The sequence below is a fragment of the Cygnus olor genome, chromosome 5, assembly GCF_009769625.2.
Source record: "Cygnus olor isolate bCygOlo1 chromosome 5, bCygOlo1.pri.v2, whole genome shotgun sequence".
Taxonomy (NCBI): domain Eukaryota; kingdom Metazoa; phylum Chordata; class Aves; order Anseriformes; family Anatidae; genus Cygnus; species Cygnus olor.
In genome coordinates, this window is record NC_049173.1 from 48,642,345 (window position 1) to 48,665,510 (window position 23,166).

General features: G+C 36.8%; 1 protein-coding gene across 3 annotated transcripts in view; it reads right to left on the minus strand.

The window, feature by feature from the left end:
• Positions 1 to 23,166, minus strand: part of SHANK2 (SH3 and multiple ankyrin repeat domains 2) — a 350,898-nt gene that overhangs the window by 135,692 nt on the left and 192,040 nt on the right. For all 3 annotated transcript variants that reach the window (XM_040558301.1, XM_040558303.1, XM_040558302.1), the window contains exons 16-17: positions 19,144 to 19,219; positions 161 to 243 (exon numbers count right to left, since the gene is read on the minus strand). In XM_040558301.1, the coding sequence (XP_040414235.1) occupies positions 161 to 243; positions 19,144 to 19,219 (159 nt within the window). The remainder of the gene's footprint in view (positions 1 to 160; positions 244 to 19,143; positions 19,220 to 23,166) is intronic.

Sequence of the window (23,166 nt, forward strand, 5' to 3'; positions counted from 1 at the left end):
CTTTAGACAGAAGCCACTAAAATCCATCTGAGTAGTACAGCATACAGAATCCTGTTGTCTAGCAACCAAGTGCACCAAGAATAATTCCTGCTTATATTCAGAGATGTATAAATTTCTTCATGCCCGTGCACATTACACACACACACACAAAAGCACATACCTTTTGCCCCTCTGAGCACAAATCCAAATCCTTCATTGTCTTTTTTCTGCAGGACCACTGCCTTTTCTTCTATTATGCAGTCACTGTAGAGAGAATTCCGAGGATAGCGACCATTATTACATCCCTTCATCACCACTGTAGTAGCTGCTCCTCCAGTGTGCAGGTTCATCATCATCACAGCCCGTTAATCAAATAATATTGCAGTAACCAAGCATGGGAAAATATATAACAAATAGCAGCAGGAAGATGACAAAGACTAAGCCTGATGATAAAAGAGAACATGACAATGCAACTTAAAAAGAATAAAAAAGGCAGAGAGGAAAAAGAAAGAAGAAGAAATCATGCATGGTGGTTTGTGTTCTATATGAATGACTGAATGAACATGTGATCATGTAATCTGTGGGCTAGCTAGGACTCTAAAAGGAAAAAAAGTAAGTGAACTGAACGACAGTATCATTAATAAACTCCTCAATCGTGGATGTACCAGATGCATCTTCTAGTGAAGCCAAAATGAAACCAACCAGAAGAAAAATGAGGCAGCATTTTAAATTTAAAGATATTATGATTTTATATAAGCTAACTAAAAGGCACAAATATATTCTGAAAGCTATGCCTTGCATCAAAAGCCCTTTTTCAATCCTATTGAATGTTGCATGCTGCAAGAATCCCACATGATCATCTGACAGCCTACAATGCTAACAACGTGCAGCTGCCTTGGCGTCATCAAGCACAAATTTCCACAGCATTAAGAATCTGCATAATTGAAATAGTAACAAGACATGCACAATCAGGAAAACACATTTCTAAGGAATATTTCCCATCTCCTGAACAACAATTAATATTAGAAAACAAGGCGATGGTTTAAAGGACTATTTATGTAAGCAGCATGCCCTTAAAGAGAAAGTAGCCTTAGGAATCTTACTGTCATTGGCTAAGAAAAAAGTAGACAGGGGATGAAAAAAATGCATAAAATCCATGTTAAAATGGGACCTCTTATATACAGAGAGCAATCTGTAAAAGCCTTGAATTGTTTTATGTCTTTCATTAAACATTTGATTACTAAAAATAAGCTCAAAATAAAAAAAATAAAAATAAATAAAAAAGGGGAAAAAAGATTTTGAACATTCTTTTAGGTATAAACTCACTACACAGCACAAGTTGCAAGGCATTCTTCTGAATAAAGACAGTGTCAGGGGTTAAGTATTCATGAATCGTAAGCACTGTAAAACACTAGTAAGCTGGCTTTAAAATATTTACACAACCGGTAAAGACAGGAAGAAGTATAAGCAAGTTTTTTCTTTTCCTAATTTTGTATTAGCCAGCTAATGTTTCCACTGGTCTTGTGCAGAATTTAGTCACAAAAGCATTCAATACACAGTAAGAGACAGGAAATGCTTCATTGCCATTAATAATCCAGAAGGGGAGGAGGAAACTAATTAAAGAAAAATTGGTGTGACCTTTTTATTTAAAGCTCTTAACAAAGGCAAGGATGATGAGATGGGGACACCAATGGACAGCCTCCAAACTCCAGACCTCTCACGCATCACAAACCATTCTTTTGATGACTTTCCAACTCTAACTGAGGGATACAACTTCTTGTTACTCCTAAAGTGGTGAGCTAATTATGGCTTCCATACTACAAAGTACTTAAATGTTATTGAATGGAATAACTCATGAATTAAAGCTACCGCAACGGTGACTTCAGCTTTCTGAGCAACAGATGACCTCCATAAATATCAACAGCTTTTGAATGTGTTCTCTCACCTGCCTACTATTTACCATATAATTCAGACATTACCTTTTCTTACAATGAATACCTCTGCTGTGGAAAGGATATAATAATAAAATGCATATTTCTCGAGAAAGCCAAACACACTCCTGTTCAAGATACCAGGGTGGGATGGCATCTGCAACTCGCAGAACCCATACCGTAGTGCTGAAGCCCTCCAACAATGCCCTAGAGTTACAGAAACAGATACCGTACGAGTGTACTAACATATTTTCAATTCACTATCACATTTTCAAGGTGGGGCTCCATATTTATCCCCTGAAGAGCTAACAGTAAAGCTGTCTTTAGTATTTTTCTTCATATGTGGTCAAATTAATAACACCCATTTCCTTCAAGTTTCCTTCAAAACAATCAACAGCTTAATAGAAGTTAGAAGGCTTTTGAGAACCTTATCACAGAAAGTATTGTTCAAAGAAAGCCCCTTGTGTCCCCTGTCCAAACCCTTCTCTCATCTGAAATAGTTAATGTAAGGAATTCAGTAGCCTATTATCTAGGGACCTTAACAAATTTTGCTCTTATTCTTTATTTTTTGTCAACAAAACAAAACAAATTCATAATATCATTCACTAAAAAGCTGAAATTCCAAAAGCAGATAATGGAAAACTTCTTGGGTGCCATTCACCTGATCAATGTTACATATCTATGCCCCCGTCCAAAAAAAGAAAGAAAAAAAAAAGGTGGGAAAAAAAAAGAGCATTTAGGGTCCATTCACCATCAATTCATCCATCAATTAATGAAATGAACAGGCATTTAGGCATTTTCAAAGTATGCTTACCTGACTATAACATAGACATATATGATTGTTCAGATGACAAGCAACTATGATTTTCCCTTCCTGTACAGCATATTTATTGTAACTAACCAGTTTTAGACCTCAATTTACACATAGCAAGTGGGAATACTAAACTGACAAAATGTTACAAAGTTTTGTGTTTTACATGGAAATGAAAGAGAAGTAGAAGCACAACATGAATGTTTGGTAATAAAATGTACAAATTGATCTCTACTACTTGACAAATACAGGCTTATAATACACTGTTCCAGTGATGTACTACTTAGGGAAAACTTCATCACAGCCTTTAAAGCAAAAATGTAGGTTTAAAAAAAAAAAAAAAAAAAAAAGATGTGTAGCCATTTCTTTTCATTTATGTGGTAGAAGAAGGGAACCTGCAATAATCTTATGGTACGAACAGTTTAAATTTGTTTAAAGGAGTCACAGCAAGCAAATTGATTCCCTACTCCAGTGTTGCACAGCCAAGAACTAGAGGCAGAAGAAGGATGGAAAACCATTGTGCACACACACAAATGAACTGAATTTGCAACCTCTACACCCCTTCTCCCACCAAGCTCCCTTACCCCCTAGGGCAGGAGGAAGTTTTTGCAATATTGCTTTTTGCTTGCATTCCCTTTTCTTAGTTCCAGACTGGACATATACACTGAAGACAAGTGGAAGGTCTGTTCACAGTCTACTTGGTCCTGGCAGGCAAAGTGGTGCCAAATGTAAAAGTAGGTCAAATTTTCTCACAACCAGCCTTGCTGGCAGCAGTTTTTCTGATCCTGAAGGTGTAAGTACTCAGCAACTGAATGCATATAGGTTTCAGCTATCAGTGACAAACAAAGGAGACATCCTGTTACAAGCCTGTTCAGAGGTCTGATCTCAAACAGGAAGAAGAAGCGTTTCTAAGCAGATGCTTTGTGTACAGTGTGTGGCTCTACATGAGGCTGAATGGTCCCTGCTATCTGTGATATATGTCAAATTTCAATATGTAAAAATCTTTAAAGTCAATTTCTATTCTATCTCAAACTGAAATTAAACAGCATCCATTTCACAGTAAAGTTTTCAGAATAATACTAATTCTATACTATGGTAATAAAATTAGTGATTTTAAAATCCATAGCTCATTATTTACATAGGCGACACATCACTTTAACTTTGGGCTGTATAAATCCAAGATTCATTACATACAAAGTTAAATGCAAAATACATCTATAAAATGCAGAACATTTCTGCATGTGGTACTGTGACAAATCTTAAACATAAAAACTTTAAGCCTTCCCCAAAACAGTCAATCTAAAACCACTTTTGCTCTATAAAAACACTAAATATTAGAAGATATACTTGTTCATGTAGCTTCTCTAACACTTCAAGGCTCAAGAACTGTGCACAGCTGTTAGACTTTCCATAATTTTATAGCCTTAACAATGGAGAAAGAGAAACAAAAAGACTGGTCAGACAGACAGCTGTGATTTGAACTCAGAACTCATTCAACACAAAAGCCATCATTTGTGTAGACTTTTCAAGACAGCAAGAAGTTCTGCTTCACTAACAGCCCATTCAAATAGTACCTGAGGTAGGAGGTAGAAGTGTTAAATCCTTCATAAAGACCTTTATGAAGAAAATAAAGGTTGAAGCACTTGGTGGAGGCAGAACCATGAAACTTAGCTTCCATTTCACAACTAGGACAACTACACCCCGTCTTAAAGCATGAATTACTCCAAAACAAAAGTCAAAACAATAAAATACAGAGATGGAAACCATCAGAACTGTAGAATATGTTGAGGCAAGTTTGTATTGTGTGTATCATTGCTGATTTCAATCTGAAAAACAGCACATAGAGTACACTCCAGTGGAGATAATCATCATTACCTGGAAACAAAAACAGTTACTTGGTCTATTGTCAATCTCTCCTTAAGGTAGAGAAAAAAAATGAATTTAAATGGGAATTATTTTGTTTATTCTCTCCAATTGTGCAGCCCTTAGAAATATCATCCAGGTCTAAATTTGCCAGCATTAACAAACTGGACTACCATTTTCTAAGGCAGAAAAGTTATCCAATGGCTCACACGTGAGATTCAGACAAGCACAGCTGTGAACAATGGAGTAGCCTTCTCAGCCCACAAACCCTTCAGTCAGATGGCTTGCTCTACCCATGAGTGAGAAGTTATCCTCACCAAGCTCATTTCTTTCAGTAGGTGATGCAAATCAAAATAATTTTTTTCAAACCTTTTTTTATGTCCTCTCTGCAGCACTCCTGCAATTTCATTTTTCTGGGAAAGATCTACTCAATACACAGCCAGCTACGTGTTAGAAGAATCAAACCACAGCCCACCCCCACCCAGAAAAGGAAAAGCCTCTTTTAATCTTCGCTAGATGCAATAAACAATACCTAAACCTTTTCATGAATTGATACACAATATCTGAAAAGCAATTGCACCAATTCCTTCCGGGCTTAGAGAGTCAATTTACGGAGGCTAGGTTCAAGCCCATAGAAGGGTATGTTGGAAATCTATTCAAGAGGAAGTCTTTATTGCATTTTCTGCCAGTCAATCCCAGTTAAAAGCACATAAAGAATGTTTTCTCTGAATACTTACTGTCTGGGGGAAGTTACCTGTCTTGATACCATGTAAAATTGAAATGATGTGTACAACAAATCTTATTGTAACGTATAGGAGACTTCCAGTGGAAAAAAACTTTTCCTGTCATTGCTGGAAGGGGTCAACCTTTCCATTTATAGTCATCTACTGTAATGACTTCGGGAAAATTGGCGAATTCTAGTAATTAAGGCCTTCAAGATTAATGAAGACTCTGTATTTGATTGCTCATGATTCTTGGACATTGATCATCCAGCTGAGGGCCTTACAGAACTTTCACAGCTCATGTAGCACTCAGAACAGGAATTACTTGTTCAAGAGGTATTAGCTACAACAATAAGCATGCTTTTTTGCACAGCAAATGGAAAAATACACAGATGGTCCCCACCTAACCCACTTACAAACCAAACAGGAACAGCAAGAGGTAGTCAACCATATATCCAAACTCACAGTAATCTCTCTGTAATATGCTGCTGTCCCATGCAGAGATTCCCTTATGTGATGATATCTTTTACTGCATTGTAATGCAATTTGTATCCAAAATTTTCTTGTTTGGTAAGGAATAGCCTTGAACAATAACAGGATACTATGCTAAAGAATAATTCACAACTCATTGCTACTGTCTTCAATAGAATCTTTTCATAGGTTCTCATGATAATGTCTTAAATAACTAGTAATCATTTCTGTCTATTTTGGGGAAACATTTTATCATTTTTCAGAAGGTGTTTACTTACTCTATTTTGCTTTTCTTAACTATTTATTCCCATCTTCCAACAATACTGGTTTTTGTAAGCAGCATACACCAAAAACACATGCGTAATATTTATGCTGTACAACTGATCAATCCTGCCAATATCTTTTCAGTCATATAAGACAAGTCTAAATGATTTTCGTTATTCTGCAGAAGAACATATGCTTATCTGGAAGTTTATAGCAAAATGTGATTGGGAGAAGGACTGCATGAAAATATTTTCAAATACATACTTGATAACTACCTCCATCTTATACTCAAGGTAGACTCAACTTCTCATTAGAACAGAAATACGGGGGACACACTAAATTTTAAATTGATAAACTCCTTATTAGGAAGTGGAAGATAGCAGTGCAAGGAATATTAATGATGGAACAATAATTAAAATGTAAAGAAGAAATGAACAGAATCACACAGAAGAACTAAAAACACTGGCTCATCTTTTCTGCTCTTCAATATCTGAGGTCATGAGATTCTCACAATAGGATATTTCAGGAAAAACACTGCTCCTGTACTGATGCTTACTACTACTCTTGCATTCCAGCTTGAGAGGTGCTCTTAAACTGCAGCATCCAGTGACAGTATCTTTACTAGCATGTTCAGCAGTTGAGTGTTTCACAGCCTCACTGGCACAGCTGGCACTCAAACAAACAAAACAAAGAAGGAAAAAAAAAAGGCCAACGCCCCTGCCCTTCCACTGCTGTTCTCTCTCACTTTATTATCTGGTATATAAATTCAAATTGCAATAGAAAAGATGTAGTATAATTCTTTCTCAGCCAACATAACATTTCCTCCATGGCTGAAAGGCTAAATCAGCATATCTTCTCCAGCTGGCTGTGTTCAGGCCCCATAAAGGAACGGGAAAGGAAATGAGGATGCTTTGGCAATACTTTATATACTTCCGTTATCTATATATTCATCTTTCATATCTCTTGTATCAGTGCTGTTTCTACAGAGTTCAGTAAGCATCACTTTGGTCATGAGAAGTGCAAGGCTGTGTATTTTCCATTTAAATTAATTTGTTGAATAAAGAGGTATATGCCAAACATAACACAAAGGAGAAACACATAGGCGTTCCCTAATTTCTATATTTCACAGGTCTCCTTTCCACTGTGAGGACATTACAGACTATAGTAAAGCCTGACAGCATAAATAACTTTTTCCACTTAAAAAGATGTTTCACATTTTTCAACAAGTAGTGAAGTTGTCTTTATGGGATTTTGAATAATTGATAACCTGAACAGCTCTTCCCTAAGTTACCAAAAAGAAAAAATATCAGCTACAAAGTGATTTTTTAAGCATTAGAAAGTTGGAAAGATTATGCTGTTTTTTTTCCAGCCCTATGATTGACAGAGTTGCCCAGAAGATTAACCAGCTATAGAAGAGGCAACCTATTCTAAAGAGAGTAACAGTGCTATATACCACCATGAATTTATGCTATAAGACATTTCAAAGAAATGCAGCTTTTAAAAGAGAAATATTAAATTTTAAGACACAGACAGAAGTTACACAATTTTTCTTTATGTAGAAGCAAGGATAAACTTTCTCCCTGTATATATGTGTGTATCAGTCCACATTCTTTTAGCCAGCCTTCAATTGCACATATTCTTTGGTGTGTAATGAGAAGGTATTAGGTAATCTGAAATAACACCCAAGTCAGTTGATTTGGCTATTTTTTTCCCTCTTTTTTTATCTTAAGTTCCTGAAACTCTGATCAGTAAAGTAACATAGTGGTATGGCAAAATGGGAAGTCAAACAAATTCCTGGAAATAAAAATCATCCAGAAAAATCTGATATTATGGGGAAATCTCGGGATAGGGTATGAAGTAAATGATGAGGTCACAATCCTATATATAAATATAACACAATGAGTGTATACAGTCATCATCTTTTTTTTTTTTTTTTTTCAAAAAAGAGAAATGTTATTCTCTTGCATTTATACTGGTAGGGAGAAAAAAAAGCATGGTGAGGGGAGGGTGGTAGCAAAGTGAGATTAAAAAATGAAAAGCTTCATTCCCTTATCTTAATTAATTAATTTCATTTGCATTTTAAAAATGAATAGTCAATTCAAGTACCTCACAAGACAAGGTAAAAACTAAACACTAAACGTTTGGGTAGGTGTCATTCTAGTACACAACACGAGGGTTTTATAATACAGAGTCCTTCAAACCATTTCATACAGCTGTTCTATCAGTCACATTAGTATTTTGGGCTACAGCACACACCACTTATACCTGATACTTAGTGGCAATTTTCAGTTGTAATTATCAAGCATTTGAGCAACCTAAGCCTGCACTATGAAAATATTAATATTCATTGCTCATACTATGAGCCTTGAACAAATAAACAGACTGTACGAATATGTACATATGTTTAAGTAACCAGAATATTTCTCCTTCCTTATTGCATTTGTCTACCCAAATCAGTTGCAGTTCTAGCCCCTGCTATTATTACCACCAAAGCACACAGAAAGAGGAATTTTATCTCTAAGCATCTTAATAAAGTATTTACACAAAAGGAATAAATTCAGCTATTAATAACAACACTGACTCTCTATATAGATTTTTTATTCAATAATTTTCCAAATGTTTTTGCTAAAGGTAGTCCATATTCTCACAGCAACCACAGTAACAAGGAAAATAACTTGTTCAAGGTTAGCAAATAGGACAATTAAAAAAGGTAGAACCAGTGATGTAAATCTAGATTTATTCAGATTTAAATAATGGTATGAACATACAAAAACATAACTATCTACACCAATAAAGATCTTCTCTAGCTGACGCAGCATCTTAACTAGTTCACGAAGCCTGATAATCTCTATTCTTATCTCAGAGTTGGCACACATCAGACAGGACTTGGAATTTTTTTCTTCCCTTTATAGCAAAAGCCAATGTAATACAAGTACAGCCATGCTGGGTCAGACCCAATGTCCTGTCTCTGCCAAAGGCCAACAACGCAGAAGTGTGCAAGAGAAGGTCAAGCACATTTGGTGCTTTACTAGAGCATTCCACCAGCCTCCAACTAAGCTGGACTACTTACTCCTTGTCTTACTGAAAAGCAAGGCCCACCTTTTCCCTTCTTCTTGTGCAGTATTGTCATCACATTTTGGCACATTTCATGGTAACGCAGGGGATTGTACCAGCCTTCTTCAGAATCTCTTGACTGGTGTTTCTATAGTACAATTTAGTCAACGTTCCTGACTTCAGCTTTAAACTTCAAATTAAATTTAAGGGATCCCTCAGGGTTTCCATCATGCCCTGTTCTCTAGGAATTATCTTCCTCCTGTCCTGCATTTCCTGGAAACTAACTGCAGCACTAGCCACAAGAAATCTGAGTAGCCCCGACTGTTCATTTCAGCTTTACAGACGTGAGTATTTCACTTAAAGTTCTACGTTATACAGAAGTGCATAGAGCTTTATTCATCAGTGTTAAAATTCCTGTAAGATATTATGATACTTGCATATAAGGCATATATTACAAATAACTTTCAAATTCTGGCTCAAAACAAGCAAGGTATTGCCAAATGCATAGAGTTAAGTTTTTTTTCCAAAAGTATTTCCTCACTTTTTTCTTCTCCGAGAGCTTTAGAAGACAGTACAGAGTTCTAAAGTTATATTTTTTAGGCTTTTACTGTAAAGTGAAGAGGGGGCTTCAATTAGAGCTTAATCTGCATACATACCTTTAAAAAATCCTGGCTAATTACCATATTATTTTACAACCTCATTAACGTTGAAAAGGAGGCAGCATCTCTACCTTTAATCTGAAATATATTCCCACCTCAAACCATTTCTCTAATTACACTAAACCCTTCAGTTATTTTAAGCCTACTCCAAATTGTGTTTGCTTATCTGCAAACCAGCTTGAGAAATGTCCATCCTAACAGTTTTTCTGTCTAACAGCATCATAGTTTTCAGTAATTCTGTCAAAGCATGGCCAGTTTAGGCCACAACTTTGGTAGCAATAGCAAACAATCACTGACTTTACAGATACCAGCTGATGAAGAGAAAGAGTTCTGTGTTATTTAAAATGGCAGTTACTTTTCTTAATTAAGTTAATGTTCAACTGGAATCTCTCCATATTGCCCCCTTTCCTTGCTTGCTGGTTGAATTGCAGCTTAATTTCTGGAAATACACTGTGTTTATATTGTAAGTATTGGAGACGGTAAAAATTTTGGTTTAGCATTTCAAGTAACTTGGGTGCCTAACTTAAGATGCATAGAGTTTAATTTTAAGTGTATTTTAAAATTCATGTTATTTGAGTTGTTCACAGTAGAGATATAAACCACCTCTGCTACAACTTGCACCCTTACAACTTGTCTACAAATTTGACAGTGCTACTCTATCAGTCATTGGAACTGCTAGTTTAAAGGATCACACAAGCTGCTCAGTATCAGCCCTAGTTTTCAATGGTAGCATAAAACTCTTTATTCTGAGGCCTGTTATCTGCACACAACATGCTTTTTTATTTCTCAAATAAATTAGAAGATACACAGGTAAGAGTCTTTTTTTTTTTTTTCCCCTGAATATGCAGATATCACTATTTGCCAGTGCATGTACTTAACTTAAGCTTCATTATTCTTCTGTTGGAAAATTTTCCATGAAATCAGTTTTAGTGAAATGTTTATCTCTTAAAACAAATCTTTTGTCCATATTTTAACAAACTTAGACTAAAACTTAGGCTTAATTTAGACTAAAGATTATTTCTCCAGAATGCAGGATGTAATGCTGTGTCAGAGTGTGTAGGCACCCTGCAATATCACCAGCTCTTCTACCAGTACATCTGCCCATCGTTCACATCTAACATCCCCACCCACGTGCCACAGCCTCTGAGGACAGACCTAGCGTCCAAAAGGCTTGGTAAGGAACTGCTCTATTTGTCAGGTTCTTGGCATTCATCAGTGGTATAAGGTACAGGTTTAAGTCAAAGCAGTCTATCAGAGACTGAAGCACAGGTGAACACCAACACTAGTTTGCTTGCTCTTTAGCAGGTCCCTCATTTTAAATTGGGTGGAAGCAGAGCCCACAAAGAAATACAACTCCAGAACATCAATTTTGTCCTAAGACAAAGCAAGACATCCTCCTTCCATCAGCCTTAATGTTTTTCACAATGGAAGAACTTTACAGTGACCCCGTTCTGACTTCCTGATAGCTTCTTTTCTTTCTTTTTTTTTTTTTTTTTTGAACAGGAAAAAATGACGTGTTGCCTGCCAGTCACCCTTAGAATTTGCCAGGTAGAACAAATTTACCAAAGACAACAAATATTTGCGAACTCTGGCTGGAGGGAGGAAGAAAAGTGATTTAAATTTTTGCTCCCTCTGGAGGAAAGCCCAGAGTACAAGCTCAACTGTTATTTGTTCCTCTTGGCCTGCCAAAACTTAAAAATGCATCACTTACAATCAGGCACCATATGTCAGCTTTTGCTCATCTAGTGACTAGGTGAGAGGAAGGCAGCCAGAGGTGTAACAGGGCAGGGAACTAAAGGTCACACAGAGGAAGCTAAGTCATCACAGTGGAGGCTGGGACACACAACTGTAAAACAGTAATTGTTAGAAACTTATTCATTCTAATTTTCTCAGAAAACCAAACATTTTATCTCCTGTTTTCTTCTACTCTATCCTTGCATTTAATTATGTGGCTCCTGCTTCTAAGTAACCTGGTATCACACCCTCACAATCTTTTCTTGCGTCCTCACCTTCTGGAATTTCCACTCCTTTTCCCTATTTATTTTTTTATTTATTTTTACTTCTCTCTTACTTTAACTCAGAAAACTTTATTCCTCCCCATGCAGAGGACATAGGCGATAGGCTGCTATAGGCTGCTTTCAGTTCCATCACCTAAATCTGTCCTGTCCTCCACCAGCCTGCAGGAGGAGTGACAGAGAAAATATTGCTGAACTTGAGTGCATCAATGGCTCTGCAGGAAATGGCCCATGTACCCAATCAAGGCCTTGAGAAATTGGATCTTCTGTACCTATAGTTACACTGTTTAGATTTTAAAATTGTGAAGAATTATACGCTTTTCTTCAATGTTGCTCTTGGAAACTGTTTTCCTTTAAAACTCTTTCCTTTAAAACACTTTACCTCTAAAAAATTACCCCTTCTAGCCCAGAAAATGTCTCAAAAATTTTAATTACTAGTTGCAAAATTATTAGTTGCTAAAAGCAGGATCTTCCTGAAGTGCTTTAAAAAACTTTACTACTAAGATAGTAAACAACTTAAAAATGCACTTACCAGTTCACGGAAACTCCCACCACTCACCGTGGAGTATTGTGTCTTACTGTAATTGCATTAGACTTTAATATGCATCTTCATGCAATTATAGCGCAGATTTGAACAAAGAGATACTACAGTTCAGATACATACATACATGCCCTCTTTACCTACTATTTTAGCAACTACTTTAAATATTATCTGTAGTCACCAACATAAAAAGCTCAGTCGTGGCAGCATACAACAGCAGGGGAGCCAAAGTGCAAAGTTGTTTATTAGCAAGTCAGATAATTTGCATTAGAAATTAAGTAATAGTAAATGAAAGACTTCACATTTTATATCTCTGCCTGTTTCACAAAATGCTACAATGACTTAATTATTGCTTAAACATATATTTAAATTCCAAAATTGAATTAAATTACATTCTTCAAGTTGATGAGGCACAAAGTATTAAAAATGAGCTGCCCTTGTCTTTCTACCACACATTAATAAAGAAGTTCAGCACAACCAGACTATTATACTCAAAGTAAGGAAACTAATTCAGTACAGGCATCAGGCAAGCCCCTCAAATATCTTTAGAAATAAAAGAACAGTTAACACCAGAAAAAAACATTTTACACTTTTCGCATTTCACAATTTGGTTAGTGCTACTTGTTCCCTATGCCTGAAAAACTCAAGAGCAACCCATGTGCAGAGATTTTATGCCCTTAAAATCTCAGCAAGCATTCAGATGTAAACACATTGCTACATCAGGTGAACACACATTATAACTATAAGCATTTTCAGATATTTTTACCAGCATCTCCTTGACAAAGTTCGAGCCTCATATTAAAAAACAAGCAAACAAAACCCCCCACAATTATTGTTTACTTCTTTCCATCGAAGAAAAGGAAACCAAGGATAATGTTTAAAACCTATGCCAGCACACCGTAAGATTCCTTTCAAGTTATTATCAAAGAGATGAACTGAACAGTACACACTTCACAGAAAACATTAGTACAGCAGAACTGGTACCATCCAACAGAAAAACAGAAGAAGCCAGTTATGTCAATACAGAATCCCTTTTTCTAGGTAACAACATTGCTATCAGAGTCTCCCTCAGACTCTTCAGGCCTAGGGGGAACCAACGTGAAAATGTGGCCAGCAGAATACAAAAAAATAACAAAAGCTCTTAAACATTCCTTCAATTTTGGTAAAGACCCATTTGCCAGTATTTAACAGATTGCTGCCGAAAGCTGCACACAAGCAAGCAGCCCTCAGCAAGTACATCTGCTCGATTCCCCGCCCCACAGGAACGGTACCACTGCTGAGCCACAAGCAGGAAAAGGTCCCTTCATTTCCTCTCTGGTGCCAAAGACCTCGTGACTTGCAAGGACCAGAGGTCTTCAAAAGGTTTCCATTCATTTTAAATGTATATTTATCTATAAAGTCATCAATAATTGCATTTTTTCCACGAGTACGACAATACTTATATCTAAAATTTCCACATGAAGCCAAATATCAAACCAGATCAAAGGATCTCAGCATCAAATTGAGAGCTTCTTCTAAAAAACCCCACAGTGTAATTATTTTGTGTCACGCCTGATGTTTAAAGTATTAATACAGCTGCAATTACATCACAACTTTGGGATGAGGCCTGAGATATTCAACAGGTAGATTCTTCAGGTTGAAAAATAAAAATATAAGAAGCACTACACAGCATGCAGAGTTCCTGGGCAGGCAGCTTCAGATGCGCCAAGGAGGCTCTCAGAGCTGTCTGGGATTAAAGCTTGCAAAGCTCTACCTGACACTGCAGATGACAACATCAACAGAGAAACCGTGGGATGCACAACTGAGAAGAATATCTTTTTTCTTGTGTGTTTATGAATCAATTGGCTTTTAAGGAGTTGCTTCCATCAGCTTCTAATGCTCATGAGACATGCATGCTGCCACTGGACTCCAAGTAGGGACATTAGGGTAATGAATTAAACTTTTAATTAAGCTTGCTTACACATACCTCCCAGACTACACAATCAAATTTTCCTTTTTTTCTTCATCCAGAAAAATAGAACAAAAACCAGAAAGCAAATCAATTCAGTCCCCTCATTAACTTTGTGGCAACCAACCTTTGAAAAGGTTATTTATTATTACATCCTCTCACATGTGCTTCCTAAGGTGCTGTAGCCAAAGGAGGTCATGAAAAGGCACCAAGGAAACTTCTCCCGTGCAGTGACTAGTACCAGTTAAAGTGGTTAGTTAAAAAAAAAAGATGTGAATGTCAATTGGACTGTGAAGAAAGAGAAAGTACAGAAAGGCAGGGAACCTTACATTTATACCATATACTTCATAACTGTATTGAAGCTGGCAGTTCAAAAGTCATTCCTACTGATCTGCTGTTTCACTATTCTGCTGGGGGTGGCAGGCAGATGATGCAATTAATGCAGTAGTAAAGTTTCCACATCTGTGTTCTAAATTTTCCAAATCCACAAAGGCAACCAGATTAAGTTTTCCACCAAATTAAGTTTACAATCTTTACATGCTACTGAAATTGCTCATACTATTTATGTCTGTAGAGTATTAAAACTAAGTTACTTTATCACCAGTCACATCCTTTAAAAAGGTGCCAATATTTTACATTTGAAATTGAATAATTAATTAATCTTACACATTTTAATTTGATAACTTAGATTTGTCTTCCCTCTGATTTTCCTGACTGAAAAACTCCCTATTCTATCCTGACAGGATTAATTCCCTCACTGCAGGTTAAATAGCAGATAAAAATTATGATTTGTAAAGGTCTGTATCGATTTTATTTATTTATTTATTTATTTAAATTCAACGTTTATTCTATGCCTTAGTATTAATTTCTCTTATTAAATGAATTCAACTGTGATGAAACAAGACTTCATGAAAGAATTGATTTGAGGCCTACAAATAATTTTATTTGCATTAAAGGTAGTTCTGAATTTTAACTAGACCTCTGATGAATACTTACAGAACTTTGGAAGCTTCCCCTTTGCTAGTGCACAATATTGCCCACCCAGCCTAGATAAGACAGACTGAAACAACCATTTTTCCAAACAGGACTCAGTAGGTTCCCTCTTACCCTCAGCTCTCAAAAGCAATGTCCCACTGTTGTCGGGACTGCTGCTGACCACAGACACAGGGAAGACACAAAACTCCAGGGACGTGTCAGGGCAGTGTTGTCTTGTCTCATTTTACCTCCCTGCACATGTGTTGGTGCATCTGCTCTTTGCCTGTGCAAGCTTTCTGCTCCCGTCTAGGGCCATAAGGCATGTCACAAAGTAGAGCCTTGGACCACAGTATTTCCTGGGGTCTGACACCGTGCTCCAGCCACTGCAGGCATGGGGCTGCCTGCAAGCTCCATCTGGCAAGGCAGAAGGAAGCTTTGGCCATCCAATTTTTCAGCTCAGCCTCCAGAGCTGCAACATGAGATGAATGTCCAGAGATATGTATTTACCCTCATTTGTCCAATAAGAACTCCTGCTAACATAAGACTTTACGCTCTCCCATGTCCGCAATTGCAACAAAGCCTATCCTTCCCTTCAGTGTTTGTCTCTCTGCATAAGATTAAAGGAAACTGATTGCAAGGAATTAGTTCTCAAAAGTTTCTAATAAAACAGTAAAGAAATCCCTGTAAAGAAATGGTAGCAGAAGCAGCGCATGACAGCTGCAAGAGACATCACTTTTGCATAACAGAATTAATGCATCCCATCAGCATTTAAACCAGCTAATACATTAGACTTGATAGTTTCAAATATTATATTTGTATGATATTTAATGGTTATTTGTACTGGCAAGGAAGTCTCACTGCCTTTCTACATGTTAGTAAGCATACTATCCATTTTCCTGAAGCATTAATGTATGGATAACTCATTTCTTATGCAAAGCTGAAATAGGATTTAATGAACCTCCATTACTCAAGCTGCACATTTTCCTAAAGATGAAAAATGCCATGTACAATGTATTTTCCTGCATGTGAATAAGCCCATTAATATAGATTTCTGAACAGTATTTCTGCTCAGCAATTTTTGCCTTCCTTGGAGCAGGAAGGAGAAAGTGAGGGGAGCAGACACTTCCCCTTACTCCCCCACATCATCTCTGGAAAGGAATTGAGTCAGATTTGTTAATACTTCGGTTTCAAAGCTCTTAGTACATAAGCACAATCACCTTCTAACAAATGTTTATTAAATCTTAGCTGCAAGCAGTTGTATCATTTTTACTGTATTCTTCCCTTACTTTGATAGAAAACCATAACAGAAAAAGTAATCAAAGCAACACACAAATTTGGAAATATTGAGTATTGTTAGTTTGACATCACGTTTGCCTCTTTTAACAATTTCCTTCCCTGAAGAAGCCCATCCTAGAAATTAAATGTACTCTACATACTAACAAGACATACTAAGCTCCTGTCATACTTAAATACAAATTCTTTTTCTTTACCAGCAATATGTAAGCACCAGTAAAATTACCATTTAGATGTACAAAAAGCTGATCTGCAGCCTCAGTCAAGTATCTGAAACTCAACTTCATATGCTACTGCAGTTTTAAGAAAGCAAGTCCTCATACTCTATTTATTTAGAATAAAAAGTATCAGAACAGTGTTTTGCTAAAAGGTGTGTTGTAAAGGATGAAGAAGGAAGTTTACCTTTCATCATGGTATATGTTCTCTGTAAACACGTCATTACAGCAAGTTTTTGTAAGTGCCTCAGAGAAAACTTATTTCTGTTCCAGCAAATTACTAGGTTTGGAAACTCAGTCACCAAAAATATTTTTTAGTTTTGCTTGTATTATTTTTACAGGTCTTGTAGAGAAAAATGTTATGCGAGTCTACCTTTCAACTGTATTTCTTGGAATTTCCCATTAATTCTACCTTCTCTCCTACCCTTCCCTTTCAATTCCTACTTGTACTGCTGGACCGTCATTATTACCCTTCTAAATGGGTCCACTGGGATTCAGGTTCTCTGTGGAAATTAGTTTTCTCCAAAATCTTGCTTTACTCAGAAGCTGACAGGAGGAATCTGTTGCTTTCCCTCATACTTCTCAGACAATTAATAGATACTGTTGACAGAATCAGAACAATTGTAGATATACTTCATAACTAATTTCTCAATAATTAAGGAGTATAAAAACTTTCATTTTATTTGATAAACTTTCCTGCTCAACTGTCGTCTGAATCACGCAGTGTAAATTTTTGAGAGCTTTGCTGTTGCATTGCACAAACACAATACCTTAATGGTAAATAATCAATCAATCAAACAAACAAACAAAAAAACAAACAAAACACAACAATAAAAACAAAAAAATGGTTTCAATGGAGCTGACATTTTCAAATGAAAACATCTTTTGTTAGAAAGCAGGACTATTTGGTATCTCTGAGGTAACATAATGTGACTACAGCTTCTAGCATTACTGAAACAACTCTATCCATTAACGTTGAAATATAGAGACAAGGCTACAGTACTTATAGAATAATGATCAAAAAATCTTGCAAAAAGCCAACTCCACTCCCTGGAAATGTAACTAGTAATCAGTTAACTTGCTTTGCAGAACAGTTATGTGTTTCATAGTAGAGACTAAGAGCTTCTTTTGGCAACTTTATCATTATCAGACTACGTAGTCAATCATATCATTGTCCAGCTGTGCAAAGCTCTGGTGACTTGGCTGACCATGGCAGGGCAGTATCCACGATGTTGAAATGGCATTTCTCTTCTCCCACGTCACAGTAACAAGAACTGATGCCTACAGCACACTGTATACTGAACAGGAATATCAGACCCTCCAAAACGGGATGATTGTAGCCAACCCACCATCTGCTGCCTCCTCCCACTGTGTCACCAAAGCTTCCCTCCGCATCCAACATTGCAATAATCCTTCAAATTACAACTCAGTGGGACTGCAGATTTATGTATTTTTCAAATATTTACAGGCAGTAAGCAGCAGACAACTAGCAGGCACTCTGCCTTTCAGAGTTTTGCACACCAACCAGCAGGAACAGGAAAGGATGTCTTGGCTATCCAAACTACTTCAGCTGACTTGAACTCCATCCTCCTGCCCCAAATTGCATACAAACTATGCATAACCCTCAGAACAAAGATTAAGACCACATAATAAAAACAACTGTTACTACATTCTTTTTTTTTTTCCCCTTGAAATAGATAGCGCCACATGAAATTCTGCCATCATTGCTTTACAAATTTCAGAGCTCTTCACCTACAAAAAAGGTGTTTTTCTTGAAAAGCTGTAATTAGACAGTCAGGAGAAAAGTGTAAGAGATTCCAGTATGCCACCACAGTTTTCTCAAGAGGACACCAACAACTAACTGACATTCTGCATGTCAAAAATCATCCTTCCTATCAGAAGCTAGCTGTACATCCAGTGTAGTGGGAGAAGAACCTGCTTAAAAATCATGAATACTCAGGATCTAAGATATCATTCAGAATAACAAATTGCAAAATTTTATTTTGTTTTTCTTATCATCAGGTATGATTCTGCAAACAGATACAGAAGGCCAGGTCTTGTGAAATACCCAGCTTAAGTGGTCCGTGACTGTGTAAGCAGCTGGAACATACAGCTTCTGTGAAATGCTGATCTCTCTCACTACTCATGAAAACGTAACAGTGATACTCATTATTTCTTTGCTGTTCCCTATCTTTGTATACCTATCCCATATGAAAGGGTAAACTGTGATTAAAAAAAAAAAAACAAACAAAAAACAATTTAGATGTAGAACAATATCTTAGAAGCTCAGTTTAGTCATCCATTTCCCTCTTTCCCTCAAAAGTCTAAAACAAAAGTAACAATTAAATAAAATCCAGAAAGGTTTTGTAAACAGATTGCAACCAAAAAGAAAAAAATCTTACCTTGAAGCATCAAAGCTGTCATAGGATCCAACTGTGTAGTGTCTAAACAGCTTCTTTGTTCTATCTGACCGTGTTTCTGCACAAAGAAAAGGGAACATTTAACAATACTCCTGTGCTTTTTAATCAAGCACTGCTTTCATTTGCAATTTCAAGATTAATTTTCTGCTATACATCAATAAAGAAAACTTATAGTATTTATAGCGAATTAACATGGTCTCAAGGAGTTTTGAAATTTTTTTTTACTTTGGAGTTGAGGTATTCTTTTAACATATCACACGCATCAAATAAGCAGGGAGAACCTGTAGATCATGTAGCATTTCATTTCTAAGTTTGAACGTTCCAACCCCATTCTCAGAGACAACTTCCTTGGACTAAGAGGCAAAATACAAGAAAGAAACCAGAAAAATAAGCAACACATTTTGGAAAGGTTGGAAACAGCCAAAAAATCCAAACCAGTATTGTTGTTGTTATTGTTGTTTAAATATACACATGCAACACAGAAAACAAAAGCTTTTTCAGCCATTTTATTTGGCATATAGAGAAGGGGGTAGGGGGAAAATTAGGGACCCACAATCATTGCCATCAATCAAATCTCACAAGAAATAGTGCTATAAAACATGTACTACAATTATGTAGCAAAAGGAAACAATCCAACAAACTGTGGAACAGGGGGTGAAGCAAAAAAAAAAAGAAAGAAACCCTTTATTTGGGAAACAAGATGATCAAAAGAAAAAGATACAACAACAAATTCACCAAAAAGGCATTTAAAACCTTGAGTATATTAGAATTTGATATTTATGCCTTTTACTAAGGGGAAAAAATCAAAACACCAAAAAAATCCCACATCATCCCACTGAAGCAGCTCCCATATCCTGTGGCTATCAATTTATTATGACCACGAAATTTATGTTCACGTGTATTTCTACAATCAGATTCACCAACAGTCATACCGGTTTAATATGGGTATAACAGTTCAGTTTAGAACAGTATCTACAGAATGACAGACAACAGAGCTAAACATCTCTCTTCCTTGGAAATATGCTCTCTTATTGATTTGAATGGGTATCTAGAACAGCACCAATACATCAAGCATATGGGAAAGATACAGATACTACTCCAGTATTCATTTGCTTCAGTTTTCACAGCAAAGAGCATAATCTTAAAGGCTTACTCTGAAAGGCTACCACAAAGTACATATATAAATTACACCTTTAGGGAAGGACAAATATATTGTACAGGAGGTAGGTAATTCATTGTCATGTTCTTCTTCAGACGACAGGAAAACATACAAATTTACTTCCAATAGAGGCATTCATACAGAATAAAACTTATGCCAAAAAAAAAAAAAAAAAAAGAGAGAGAGCAAGGAACATTATTTTCAGTAGGTTTATGTATTACAAAACTTATTATTCAAAAAGTATCGATTTTCTGAGTCTTACTCAACCACAATAATATTTTAGGGTATTCATTTTCCTCAGAAGCGTATCTTTAGTATGATCCCTTTGTCTCTGGCTTCGTCTTTCAAGGGAAGATAGTTATACTGAAACTGTGGGTTTTGAGGCAGGAAAAAGTTTGGTCTAAATACAGGTTGGACTTCAAATGCCATCAAATTGTTAGCCTAACAGACATCAAAGAGCAAATTGAAAAGTTTCTGATTTAGCTTGTGCCCATGAAATTCTCATCTGCATGGCCCAGGATTTTTTCATTTAAGGCCATCCTTGCTCCATCGAAACAGATTTTATTAGTTCTCCAAGCTAGACAAAGTCCTCAAGGTATACCATCTCTATGTCACAACTTTTAAGATGTTAAACGTTGCTACTCTGAGATTTGATGTCAGATGACCAAGTGCTAGTCTGCAGAGTGAAAAAATAATACATCAGTGCAGGATGACAGGCTTTAAACACAGTCAAGAAGCGCAGTGCAGAAGTAAGGAAGCAGACTTTGTGAAAAAAGGAGTTGAGTTGACAAAAAGTATCTCTTGTTGCTTTAACCATTACAGCTGACTCAAACTGGATTGTGGGACTTCAGCATGTTCCAAGCTGGAGACATAAATACAAGTACACATTCAGAGGAATTATGGCTGGAAATATAGATGCAGGTTGCAGCTGGCTGACAGAGTAAGCAAGTTACTTCATAGTGGTGTACTTCCAAGATACAAGAGATGCCTCTAAGAAGTACTAAGAAAAAATAGAAATATATACCTTTATACAGATTTTGGGAAGACCAGCCAGCATCCTTCCTACAGGATGACCAAAGAAGGAGAAAATCCCTTATACAATATGAATCCTACTAGACAGTTTTGTTTACATTTATTCTGTCCCTTTGTCATTCACCTACCAGCTGTATTTTCTGCCAGAGACACCTAACATTTTCCCCAGGCTCCAGGTCCTACTGCCCCGACCCACTGCCTTTCTGGAAAAGCCAAGAAGAGAACAGCCTGCAGCAGGACTAACCTAGCACCTACCTAGGTACAAACAAAGCTCACCCAGGCAGCACAGTAGCTGCAGGGCTGGAGGACACCACATTGCCTTTCACAGAGTAAGAGTTGTAAGTGTAGTGAGCAGCAACGGTACCCAAGGCTACATGACAGCTGCTCAAAGAGATCTGGCTTTGAAGTAGCTCACTGTATGGCTGTACCTCTCAATGTGCTCTAAGGGTCCAGTGAATTTTATAGGTCACACTTTCATCACTAAGTTGACAAGGTTAGCTTCAAAATTCAATGACATGCTGTGACATGCAGGAAAAAGACCTGCATGAATTGCAGCCTATTCCCCATCAAGCAACATTCTTTTTCACATCATCCTAAAAATCAGATTAATATCCAGAGACATGACCAGAAGCCACACAGAAAAACATAAACCTGGAAACCACTTACAGTTTACCACTGGCCTATTTTCAGCAGTTGGTTAAAAATAATTAAAAGAACAAGGTATGATGACGAATATTTTGGAGCTCTTAATGCCACTGCTTGAGCCTTAAGGAGCCAGATGTTTCTTCTGCAGAAAGTGTTTTCTATAGCATGATATTTCAGTGCTATTAACGAATACAAAGTGGGTGGGAGGAAAGGAAAGACACAGTAAGGCAGATAGCTTTGTTCATCTACTTAGTATTGCAAAGCCAGCACTCTAGCTGCAGCCTGTATCTGCTCCCTGCCTCTCCCACCCCTCTACCTTCCCCCACTTCTTTGTGTGCAATCATATTCACAGGGATTATTTGGGAAACCACTAGCCATACAAATTCCTGAACTCAAGGCTAAGTGGCATGTTTCCCAGGTTGCTGTGTAAGCCCTAGAGTTCTTTAATTACCTTCTTTCCCTAAAGCCTGACTCAGATTCCAGTCTGTCCTATTACACAGCATACACACACCCATAAGGGGAAAGGATTAGGAATTTGTCTTCATAATGAACAGGATATTGAAAAGAAAGAAAGAAAGAAAGGAAAGAAAGAAAGAAAGAAAGAAAGGAAAGAAAGAAAGAAAGGAAAGAAAGAAAGAAAGGAAAGAAAGAAAGAAAGGAAAGAAAGGAAAGAAAGAAAGGAAAGAAAGAAAGGAAAGAAAGAAAGGAAAGAAAGAAAGGAAAGAAAGAAAGGAAAGAAAGAAAGGAAAGAGAAAGAAAGGAAAGAAAGAAAGGAAAGAGAAAGAAAGGAAAGAAAGAAAGGAAAGAAAGGAAGAAAGAAAGAAAGGAAGGAAGGAAGGAAGGAAGGAAGGAAGGAAGGAAGGAAGGAAGGAAGGAAGGAAGGAAGGAGGAAAGAAAGAAAGAAAGAAAGAAAGGAAGAAAGAAAGAAAGAAAGGAAGGAAGGAAGGAAGGAAGGAAGGAAGGAAGGAAGGAAGGAAGGAAAGGCCACTTTAAGGCTTCTTTTTTTAATTTGACTAAAGAATGCAAAGAACCTGTAAACAATTGTTTAACAAATGTTTTTATGAATTCACAACAGAATTACAAAATAAACAGGTATAATAGCACCAAGAGGTTAGTTTTGGCTTTCAGTGGATTTTTGTGCATTCTTATGTCCCCCCTGTTTTCTAAGG